This window comes from Rhinatrema bivittatum, chromosome 5 (genome assembly GCF_901001135.1).
Source record: "Rhinatrema bivittatum chromosome 5, aRhiBiv1.1, whole genome shotgun sequence".
Lineage (NCBI taxonomy): Eukaryota > Metazoa > Chordata > Amphibia > Gymnophiona > Rhinatrematidae > Rhinatrema > Rhinatrema bivittatum.
The window spans coordinates 176,101,234-176,113,851 of NC_042619.1; the positions used below are offsets into that span (position 1 = coordinate 176,101,234).

Consider the following 12,618-nt stretch of genomic DNA (forward strand, 5'->3'; position numbering starts at 1 on the left):
ACATCCTTGTTGAGTAATTATGTTCTAATACCTAAATCTTACGGCTTGCACACTCACTAAGTGCTCACATACTTGTTCAGCATTTTCTCTGTTTGCTTTGTTCTCCTCATCATCCTCCTCTTCAGGCTCCAAAGGAACAGGAGTCAGGGAAGCCACAAAATGCCATAATATATCATGGAGGGAAGTTGTCTGGATAACATTGCATAGAAGCCAGTTGAAAGCCTTAAAAAAAACAAAACATAAGATTCATATTTAAATGTGAAGGAGAGAAAGACTCCACCCAGCATTTTAAAAAATATACACAGATGTTAATCAGGAGCATTAGGCACACTAATGCATGTTAGTCAAAAACTCTTTCTTACAAGGGTGTAAATATCCAGCAAGATGTCAGAATAAGATTTTATATAATGAAGCAAATTGCAGTAAGCAGGAACATTATACAAGATGAGCAATGTACAACAAGTGCAGCATCCTGCCTCTGACAGTGGCCAATCTGTGTCATTAGGAAGTACCTGGCAGATCTCAAATAATAGATCCAGTTCCTTGATGGCTTTCTCCGAGTTTACCTGACTAATTGTTTATGGACTTTTCCTTCAGTACAGCAAAGGTTACTTACCTATAACAGGTATTCTCCAAGGACAGGAGGATATAAATTATCATAGGTAAGTGTTGTCATCAGACAGCCCCCCTGGTTGGAATTTTTTACTTCACAGCTTCTAGAGCTTTCAGACACTCTATTGAACATATGCAAGATTGTGCCACATCACCAGCATCATACAACTCCTAGAGGAGGATGGTGGGTTCTGTGATGAGTTATATCCTGCTGTCTTCTGAGAACACCTGCTACAGGCAATTAATTTTTGCTTTCTCCAAGGACAAACAGGATGAGAGAGTCATCACAGGTAGGGAATTCCTAATTACATGTTGCTCTAAACTAAAAAAGGGTATTAAAACTAAATGCCTAAAGATACCAAAATGTTTTTGGTGGCAACAGGTAATTTTGAAGTTTTTTTTCTCAAATATTTTTAATAGAAGGGCAATATGAAAATTCAAAAGGGAAACCGCTATAAAACTCTCATTATGGATTGACTAAACCTACTGTTATGTCAGTAATAATAAGAAGTCAATGTGTGGTGTGAACTCCACACAGGAAAATTAGTTTCTTACCTGATAATTTTCGTTCCTGTAGTACCAAGGATCAGTCCAGGACACCTGGGTTGTGACCCCGCACCAGTAGATGGAGACAGATTAAAACTTGTGGGCGGAGCCATATATGCTCCTGTGCCAGTCACAGCCCCTCAGTCATACGTAATGTCAAAGTAGACAAAAAACAGAACAACTAAACTAAATAACTAATCTTAACAGGGAGCCATTCAAGGACCCCCAACCGGAACAGAACCCCAAAACGAGGGAGCAAAGCAATAACCGGAATAGTTAACAAAAGAGATGAGCGGACTCTCCGATTCTTCACAACAGCACGGGCGGGATCCTGGACTGATCCTTGGTACTACAGGAACGAAAATTATCAGGTAAGAAACTAATTTTCCTTTCCCTGTACGTACCAGGATCAGTCCAGGACACCTGGGATGTACCAGAGCTAAATTACCGAGGGTGGGAAGCAGAGAGTCCCGCTCGGAGTACCCTCTCTCCAAAACCCCCGGAATCCGCAGCCTGAACATCCAACCGATAGTGTCTAATGAAGGTATGTAAGGACTTCCAGGTAGCTGCCCTACAAATCTCTTGAGGCGAAACCTGAGAAGATTCCGCCCAAGACGCAGCAAGAGCTCTTGTCGAATGAGCCCTGAGACCGTTCGGGATAGGTTTTCCTCGTAATACGTACGCTGAGCCGATGGCCTCTTTAAGCCACCGTGCGATTGTCGTCCTGGAAGCCGGACCTCCTTTCTTTGGGCCCAAGAATAGAACAAAGAGATGATCCGACACCCGGAAAGGGTTAGTGACTTCTAGATAACGGAGGAGAACCCTCCGCACATCCAACTTCCGCAATTCTTTCCATTGCGGGTCCGAAGATTCAGCACCTGCGAAAGCAGGAAGCTCAATAGACTGGTTCAAATGAAACTGTGACACCACTTTTGGCAAAAAAGACGGAACCGTCCGCAGGGAAACTCCCGTATCTGAAATCCGCAGGAATGGCTCCCGACAAGACAAAGCCTGTAATTCCGAGACTCTCCGAGCCGAGGTAATCGCAACCAGGAAAACGGTCTTTAAAGTAAGATCCTTAATAGTAGACCGTTTTAAGGGTTCAAACGGAGCCGTAGACAAAGAAGAAAGGACCCAATTAAGATTCCAGGAGGAACATGGATGATGTAGTGGTGGACGAAGATGTTTAGCCCCCCGAAGAAAACGAGAGACATCGGGATGCAGGGCCAGAAAGGAACCGCGAACCTTACCCCGCAGACAACCAATCGCCGCCACTTGTACACGAAGGGTACTACAAGAAAGCCCTTTGGCTAGACCGGCCTGAAGAAAAGCCAGAATATCAGAGACGGAAGCGGAAAAGGGATCTAGCCCTCGGCTGATACACCACTCCTCAAAAACTACCCAGACACGTACATAAGCCAAGGACGTAGACTGCTTTCTGGACCGCAGTAACGTGGCTACCACCGCATCTGAATAGCCTTTTTTCTTTAGACGTTGCCTCTCAAAAGCCATGCCGCGAGACAGAAGTGATCCGCATCCTCCAAACAAACGGGGCCCTGACGAAGAAGCCCCGGAAACCCCTGTAGCCGAAGGGGAGCATCCACCGACAGCTGAACGAGATCCGCAAACCAAGGGCGCCGTGGCCACTCCGGCGCTACCATGATCACGTTGGACCGGTGCAACTCTATGCGCCTTAAGATTTTGCCTATCATTGGCCACGGAGGGAATACGTACAACAACACGTTGGTTGGCCAAGGAAGAACCAGTGCATCGACGCCCTCGGCACCTCGCTCCCGACGTCGACTGTAAAACCGAGGAGCCTTCGCGTTGTGCCACGTGGCCATCAGGTCCATGTGGGGCAGCCCCCACCGATCGCAAATGAGATGAAAGGCATCTTCCGTCAGCTCCCATTCTCCGGGGTCGAGGTGGTGTCGACTGAGGAAGTCCGCCTGAACATTGTCGACCCCGGCTATGTGAGATGCTGCTATGGAGTTGAGATGGCACTCTGCCCAACTCATCAGAAGCTTTGCCTCTTCCGCCACAAGTGGACTTTTTGTCCCTCCTTGGCGATTGATGTATGATACTGTTGTTGCATTGTCCGACAACACACGGACCGCCTTCCCTTGGACCAACGGGAGGAAGGCTTGCAGAGCCAGGCGCACCGCTCTGGTTTCCAGACGGTTGATGGACCACTGCGACTGGACGGAGGACCATCGGCCCTGTACCGACTTGTCTAGGCAGACCGCTCCCCAACCGGAGAGACTGGCATCCGTCGTCACCACTGTCCAGTCGGGGACCAACAGAGACACTCCGCAAGAGAGATGGCCCGGATCGAGCCACCAGTGAAGACTCTCCCGCGCCTGAGTCGAGAGTGGAAGTGGTAGGTGGAACTCTTCTGATACCGGCTTCCATCGGGAGAGCAACGCAAATTGTAATGGTCGCAGATGAGCAAAAGCCCAAGGAACCAACGCCAGTGTGGACGCCATAGATCCCAGAACCGTCAGATAATCTCGAACCAGCGGCAGCTGAAGACTTAATAATCGACGCACTTGACACTGAAGCTTGCGTGCACGATCCGTGGACAGAAAAACCTTGCCCTGCTTCGTGTCGAAAAGAGCTCCCAGGTATTCCAAGGACTGGGTAGGAACAAGCTGACTCTTGTTGAGATTGACAACCCAACCTAAGGTCTGCAACAAGTGGAGGACTCTGGCCACCGCCTGACGGCAACGGGTCTCGGACTTGGCCCGAATCAGCCAATCGTCCAAGTAGGGGTGTACCAGGAACCCCTCTCGTCGAAGATGAGCCGCCACTACTACCATTACCTTTGTAAATGTTCGCGGAGCTGTGGCGAGGCCGAAGGGAAGAGCCCGAAATTGGTAGTGTCTGCCCAAGATGCAAAATCTGAGGAACCTCTGGAAAGACGGCTGAATTCCGACGTGGAGGTACGCCTCCGTGAGATCTAAAGAGGCCATGAATTCGCCTGGACGAACTGAGGCAATCACTGACCGAATTGTTTCCATCTTGAAGTGTGGAATGCGCAGACATTTGTTTACCCCTTTGAGATCCAAAATTGGCCGGAACGTGCCGTCCTTCTTTGGCACGATGAAGTAGATGGAATAACGACCTGCGCCTTGCTGATCGGGAGGTACGGGGACGATTGCTCCTAAGTCCTCCAGACGCCTGAGAGTGCTTAGCACTGCCATGGTCTTTTTTTGGGCACTTGCAGGGCGACATCAGGAACTTGTCCGTTGGAGTCCGTACAAAATCTAACGCGTAACCGTGCCTTATTACATTGAGGACCCACTGATCGGATGTTATTTTGGTCCATTCCTCGAAAAATAAAGTCAACCTTGCCCCTAGGTTTGGAACGGAGGTTCTTGGTTGCCTTAAGGAATGGACCCGCCGTATCTCATTGAGAGGCTTTGGGACCCGTGCCAGACGGGGTGCCTCCCTGTCTGCCGTAACGTTTCCCACGAAAGGACTGTGGCCACGAAGAGGCCCGGGAAGAAGTCGAGCGATAAGAAGGAGCCGAGGACCTCTGAGGACGAGATCTCTTGTTACCTCGAAACCGGGACCTGGACGGATAGGAGGATCGGGCTCTGGACCTGTCTTCTGGAAGTTTAAAAGCTCTGTTCTCTCCAAGAGAAAGCATGAGATCATCCAACTCTTTGCCGAATAACAACTTCCCCTTGAAGGGCAGGGCTCCAAGGTGAGCCTTGGAGGATCCATCCGCCGACCAATTGCGAAGCCAAAGTAAGCGACGCGCCGAGACTGCAGAGACCATGGATCTTGCTGAAGTACGTAGTAGATCATAGAGAGCATCCGCACTATATGCAATGGCAGCCTCTAGGCGATCCGCCTGCGTGGCCTCTTCAGGAGAAAGACCTGCATTCGCCTGTAGAACTTGGGCCCAGCGCAAACTAGCCCGCATGGCATAGTTGCTACAAATGGCAGCCCGGACTCCCAACGCTGAGACCTCGAAGATCTTTTTGAGCTGCACCTCAAGCTTCCTGTCCTGTATGTCTCTGAGGGCTGTGGCCCCAGTGACTGGAATCGTGGAACGTTTAGTTACCGCCGACACCGCTGAATCCACCTTTGGAAGCCGAAGAAGTTCCAGTGCATCTTCTGGCAAAGGGTAGAGCTTATCCATTGCCTTAGATACCTTCAGACCTAGTTCAGGAGTATCCCACTCCCGAAACAAAATGTCAGACGCCGAGAAATGGAATGGGAAGGCTACCGCTGGACCAGTGAGTCCTAGCAGGACCGGGTCCATAGTTGCTCCGGGGCGCGAGACTGTCGGTGGGGCTTCAACCCCTAACTCGCTGAGGATTGCCGGGATAAGCGGGGACAGCTCGTCCCTTCGGAAAAGGCGTACCACCTTTGGGTCGTCCCCATCACCGGCTTGCGAAGGTTTGCTCAGCCCTGTTTGGGCAGAATTGTCCCCTGACGCGCCATCGGCCCCCATCAGGGGCTCATCGGGCGGATCTACCTCATCTTGTGAGGTGGACTCTGATTCTGTATCCTGCGGGATACCTCTTGGTGTCCGAGTTCCTGTCGCAGGGTCATCCCGAGATTTTTTCTTCCTTGGAGTATCCTTTTTAGAGTGTCCATGAAGTTCCTTGCGCCTGCGGCCCTTATATTTTAAAACTTTTCGCAGCAGAAGGGCAAAATCCGCCGAAAAAGACGACCCCGAATCTGAGGAGTCCGATTCCTCGCCAGCCTCATCCGGGGACTCAGCCCCCCCAGCGGAAGCTCCCCCCGAAGGCCGTTGTTGAGGAGATAACTCGGGAGGCGCGGCAGAAACCCCTGCAGGTTCCTGCACAACTTCGTGAACTGATGCCAAGATGGCCGCCGCTCCTGCACTAAGCGGGAAGGAGTCAGCTGGCGCGATAGAAGCGGCGGGAGTGCACGACGGCGACCGCACCGAGCGGGAACGGACCCCCCCACCTGACTTAGAGGGTCCCTCCCCGCCCGGGACGCATGCAGAACAAATTCCCTCACGAGAGAGCCGCGCGCGCGCAGAGCCGCAAGCGCGGCAAGTTGTGCCTCTAGGCATTCTCGCGGCCGCGGCGGGAAAAACGTGAAGAGAAAATAAAAAATAAAATTAAAGATTGAATGCCGAAAAACTCCCCTCCCCTTGCCGAACCGAGGACCTTTTCTCCCCCCCCCGGCGAAGAAGAAACGGAGAGCCGGCACAAACAAAAGAATTTAAAAACAATTTTTTTTTTTTTTTTTTTTTTTTAAAAATCAAACCTGCCGCTGTCCAAGGTCCTGGGGTTCCTGCTCCTGTTGGGGGTGAGTGAACCGGGCTCCCCGGTGTCACCCCCGACGCTGCTGCTTTAGTAGTTCGGGTCCTCGACCCTCAGCAGCGGCCTCAACCAGGGGGGGATGGTCCTCTCAGAACTTTCCCACCCCCCTGGGAGGCAGGACGGACAGCTTCTTAAACTACTCTAAGCAGAAGTAGAATCAAAAAATACAAACTGAGCTTAAAATAACCAAAATAAGTAAAATAACCCTGACTAAAAACTAAGTATCAGTCCTCAGGGCACCCAGAGGCTGTGACTACACCTGCACCACCTACTGGAGACAGAGTAAGACTGAGGGGCTGTGACTGGCACAGGAGCATATATGGCTCCGCCCACAAGTTTTAATCTGTCTCCATCTACTGGTGCGGGGTCACAACCCAGGTGTCCTGGACTGATCCTGGTACGTACAGGGAATGCACTTTGCAGATCTTTTCCATGGAGGCTGACCTCATATGGGGCACCAATGGCTCTAAAACACTGAGCCTTAAACAAGCACTTCTAGAGTCAAACCTGCCTGGGCATGACAGAAAGAGATGCAATCTCCTATCCAATTAGAAAGCATGCGTTTGGCTTCAGCAATTCCAGGTTTATTTGTGTTAAAAGAAACAAAAAGCTGGGTGGACTTAAGGGTTTCGGTTCATGCCAGATCGAAAACTAAAGGCAGAAAAAAATGTCAATCTATGTCAGACCAAACGTCCATCAAGCTCTTTATCTTTTCCCCCAAACCAATTCCCTTTCTTCCTACTTTCTTTGTTTCTGTGGATAACACTGTAATCCTCCTTGTCCCCAGCCCATAACATTGGAGTCATCTGACTCCTCTCCTTCTCTACACATATCCAACACACTAGTAAAAAGTGCAGTTTGTTTCTCTATAACATCTCCAAAATCCATTTCTTTCTTTCTTTCTTTCTGAACATACTACCAAAACCCTTATAACCTGCTCCTCACAGGTCTCCCATTGAGCCATCTCTCTGCACTACAATCTATCCAAAATTCAGCTGCACGATTTATCTTTTGCCAAAGTTGCTACATCCATATAAAGTCTTCTCAATTCAGTACATTGATTCCCTATCCATTCCCACATACATGCCAAGCTCCTCTTATTCATCTGCAACAGTGTTCTACTTTGCAGTTCCTCACTACCTCTCTTATCTCTCTCCACACCGCTGTTTGTGCACTCTACTCATCAGGCAAGTCCCTCCTATCTATGTCTTTCTCCTCTACTTCCAAATACCTACCTCCATGCTTTCCACCTGGCTGCTCCATATGCTTGGAACAGACTTCCTGAGCTTTTGCGTCATACTCCCTCTCTGTTCTTATTTAATCCCATCTAAAAACCCACCTTTTTGAGTCTGCTTTAAAATTTTTAACCTCCGATTGTCTCGCTTACAACCTCATTCATTTTTAACCATTGTCTTAATACATGAAATTCCCCGTTTCTTTTGTTCTGGTATGTTTGTCTTGATTAGACTGTAAACTCTACTGAGCAGGGACTGTCTTTTATATGCTTTTTGTACAATGCTGCATATGTTGAATAGCACTATAGAAGTGTTAGGATTCATGGCTTATGGGATGGCCTTGCAAGCCGCTGCACTCACCCTGATGCCACCGGCAGGCCCCAATCTCAACACAGCATGGATGCTGCCGAGCGCGGCCCAACATGCCACCATGCTGCTGCTGTCCAGGCTCCTCCTAAGGTGCATGTGCAGCCTCATCTTTTAAAGGAGCCATGGTGGGACAATCCCTGTGGTGCCTTCTGATGATGTTAGTAGGCTTTAACTATATAAGGGCTCCCCGGACTGCTTCCCACTGCCTCAGCAACAGGTCTCCAACATCGGCAGTTCGTGTTCTTGTCTGCATTTCTGAGTCCTGTCCTCATCCAGCCTTCCTTGTTTTCCCATCTTTGTCTGGACTTGCCTGGTCCTGTCTGTCTCATCCACATCTTCAGTGTATCTTCATCATGGCCTGACTTCCGGATTCTGATCTCTTGTCTGGACCTGACCAAGTTTGTCCGCAGCCTGCCATGACTTTGGCCTGTCCCTGCTGCCTTATCCACTTGTATGGCCACCTTAAGATCATCATATATGATTACTCCCAAATCCTGCTCTTTTTTCATGTTTAGAATTTTACCCCCTATACTGTAGCTCTCTCCCTTTGGGTTTTTGCAGCCCAAATGCATAAAACTGCATTTTTTGCATTAAATCTTAGTTGCTGGATTCTAGACAATTCCTCAAGCTTTGCTAGATTCCTCATGTTTTCCCACACCTGGCTGTATAACCTGTTGCAGATTTTGATATCATATGCAAAAAGACAAATCTTTCCCAATAATTCTTTCGCAATATTGCTCATGAAAATGTTGAAAAGAATGGATTCCTATGGCACACCGCTAGTATCGCCCCTCTCCTCAGCGTGAACTCCATTTACCATTACCCTTTGTCGCCTTCCACCCAACCATTTTCTAACAGTCACTTAATGGCCCATACCAAATGTGCTCAATTTAATTTATAAGTCACCAATGTGGAACCGTGTCAAAGACCTTACTGAAATCCAAGTACACTATATCTGGCGCTCTCCCATAATCTAACTTTCTGGTCACCCAATCAAAGAAATTGATCAGATTCATCTGCAAGACCTATTTCTGGTAAAACCATGCTGCTTCGAATCATGTTATCATGTAATCCATTGGATTCAAGAATCTGCACTATCCTCTATTGTAGTAAAGATATACCATTAATTTGTTCACCACACAAATCAGACTAACCAGCGTGTAGTTTCCAGCCTTCTCTTCCACTTTTGTGAAGAGAAACCACATCTGCTTTTTCCAGACCTCCAGAACTACTACTGACTCTAAAGAAGCTGCCAGAACTTCTCTAAGTTCCCTTAATACCTTCGGATGTATCCCATCCGGGCCCATCGCTTTTATTATTTTTAGTTCACTACTCATGAACATACTTTTCTGAAAATCGATGAGGCTTACTTCCCTTCCAATCCTACACTAAAGCTCATAGTATGGGAAATAAAGTCCTAGATCTAGAGCCAGCCATGAAAAAAAGCAGACTTGGATATGGTAAAAAAAAAAAAAAAAAAAAAGCAGACTTGGATATAGTAAAAGAATTTAAATAAATAAATAAATAAATGGTGGCTGTCATGCTACACAGAAACCCTTGACTGGGATATAATTATACCAGGCTATAATCTATTCAAGAAGGACAAGGTAGGAAGAAAAGGAGTGGCAGCACTATATATATATATATATATATATATATATATATATATATATATATATATATATATATATATATATAAAATTTATATTAAAGGACCAGAATTGTAGGACTTACAAGGTAATGAGGCAGTACTGTGGGTAAATCTAAATCTGAAAAGAGGGATTGGCATCAGCCATAAATGATGTGGACTCACAATCACAATGATCCCTACCAGGCATGCTAGTTGATGGGTAGGGCAGGAATTGCTGGGTCACAAAGGCAAGATCTGGCCAGATCTTGGCCTTGTGCATTCAATATGCCAATGGACCTATGGCCTTGTCCTCTATGGGCTCTGCCAGATAGTGCACAACTGATATTTGTGCTGGTGTTTCCTTGTTGTAACTATGCCTTTTTAAAAGGCAATGTTCTGCTGTGGCCATGGGTGGGTGGAGGAGGAGTAAAGGGGAAGCAGATAAAGGTGGAGGAGGAAGTGGTAGGTGACAGGATGCTGCTCTGGCTGATGCTACTATGTAGGGTGCTCACTCTTTCCTCTACTCCATCCCCACGCTCCCTCTGCCTCTGGCACTCCTTTTCTCATACTCTAACCAACACCCTCTCCCTCCACTGAATTAGAGAGTCAGATAGGCAGGCAATGCTCCTTTTCACCCATGGGAGACATAGCGTCGTTAACATATAACTATCCTTCCATGTAAAGGGTTTCAGCCTATCTTGCACCTGGCTACTGCAATCAGTCCATGGACAGCAACACAACTCCTGTCAGTCCCTACTTCTGCAGGAAACTCTATAATGTATTGTACAAGATGTTCACTTTGGGGATCACTTTGTTCAGGGTAGCTCTTGAGGAAATGAGATCCTCTGTGGCATCCTTGAAGGGATTCAGGTATCAGCTCTATTATATATAGCCAATCACAGAATACCAGAAGGCAAGCCATACCTATCTTGCCATTGAGAACTAACTCATGAAAGACAGTCCTTCTAGTGCCTACATCCTGAATCAGATAGTACACAGGTGCCCCCCTGCTACTTCCTGTTTTTCACTCAGCTGATGCCCACCTTTCAAACTGGTAAAAATGCCCCATTAATTTCTTCCATCTCTTGTTTGCTTTGTTCAGGACTAGGCTGCTTTGTTGTACCTTGGCTCCCAGGAAGTCCTTTATTGTCAGAGGGAGCAAGTTTGCAAAGCAATGGATCGCCTCATAGCCCCCATCTTCCATTGCTTTTTTCATATTTTTACCAAGTCAGACATGGAAAAAGAACAGATCAGTTCTCTCTCTCTGCTCTAGCTGCCAGCCCTCTATCATTTTGCTTATTACTGCTAAGATATTCACAAACTGCAGCTCTTGTCTATCACCTGGACATGCAGCACAGTTCACCTATACCTTGCTCTTCTGCCCTTGTTAGAGCTGCCCACTATGCGTATATAGTGTTCTGGCTTATTTAGATGTCATTAGAGAAATGCATGCTTCCCTGTCCACCTTGGCCAGCTGCTCCCTCATACAAGCATAGCACTGAGTATATAAGCCAGGGATAATCTGCCTGCTGAATGACATTAAGGAGGGCACTTTGTAATTGAGGTCTAACAGTTGCAGCAGCTGCTTAAATCTCACATTCTTTACCATCAGTAAGGGCTGGTCGTCCAGAGCAATCATATCCCCAATGTAATATGTAAACACATTCCATACTGCCTGCCTCCTAGCATGGGACAGTGAAGTGGTGACATCCCCCATCCCATCTGCTCCATAATGGCTTGGTGCTGACTTTGGGTTGGGGGGCTTTTCGCCTATCACATCACTGGAGGAAGAGGCCAGAATGTTGATTTGAGAGATTGACTTCCCCTGTTTTAGTGCTTTCTTGCTGCTGGCAAACAGGGTCCACAGGCTAGTATTGGCACCCACCCCTGAAAAGCATGCATGATGCAGCATGCTACTGTTTGGAAGATGCTCCAGTACTTTTCCTCTAATGATGTAGTTACAAGAATGCATGCACTCTGCAAAACATGTATCTTCCATTGCTCTTAAGTACCTCCAGACTAGATTTCCTCTCCCTTTCTGCAGGCTTGGGTGCTGGCACTGAGGCTGGGATTAAGGGTGGATCAAGGCATCAAAGGCCAGGGGCATCATTCAGGCCCTCCATTATCTCCTCTTCCTTGGAGGTGCTCCTTGCTCCGACAGTATTGATTTCTGCCTCTTCTACTTGCTCAATAAAGGATAGCATGCTAGTAATTAGAAACCCTTTCCCCACCCAAGTTCTCCATACTTACTAGCTGATCTATCTCTTTCTGATTCTGATAAGCCCTAATATGATTCCTCTGAATCAGTACTTTCTTACAGGACCTGCTGCAGACATTGCTCAGGAATTATCAGGGAGGAGCGCTGTGCTGATCTTTGCTGCTCTGCCTAGTACTGCCCTTGCCCCTTCACTGCTTTCCCTTGCGCATTACTCCTGGGGTTAAGTGCAGAATCCCCCCCCCTGCACAGAACTGCCAAATTCTGCGCAGAAAATAGCAGAGGAGAACCCGGCATGCTGTGAACGGAGTGTGTCCTGGCAAAGACGAAGGCCCGACATGCCATTTGCGGCGAAAAGGGAAGGCCCCCATGTGCCATGAATGGACTGTGCTCCTCTCAAGGCGAAAATGGAAGGTTCCCGTGTGCCGCGAACGGTGCGCTGGGCCTTCATCTTTCCCATGAAGGAGCGTGTCCCGTGGGACACAAGGGCCTTTCCTTTTTGCTGCGAACGGCGCACCGGGCCTTCATCTTTGCCACGAATGGAGCGCGGCCCGCGACATGCCGGTGATAGAGAATGTGTTGTCAGAGAGGGGAGGGGAGGGTGAGAGAGAGGAGGGTGTGAGAGAGAACATGGGGGGATGCCGGTGAGAGAGAATGTGTGTGTGAGAGAGAGGAGGGTGACAGAGAGCATGGTTGGTAAGA

At 48.0% G+C, this 12,618-nt stretch overlaps 1 protein-coding gene across 1 annotated transcript in view; it reads right to left on the minus strand.

Moving 5' to 3' along the window:
* MYCBP2 (MYC binding protein 2) overlaps window positions 1-12,618 on the minus strand; it is a 1,075,853-nt gene that overhangs the window by 233,168 nt on the left and 830,067 nt on the right. Inside the window, 1 exon segment of the mRNA XM_029603038.1 lies at window positions 73-222. Within this exon segment, the coding sequence (XP_029458898.1) occupies window positions 73-222 (150 nt within the window).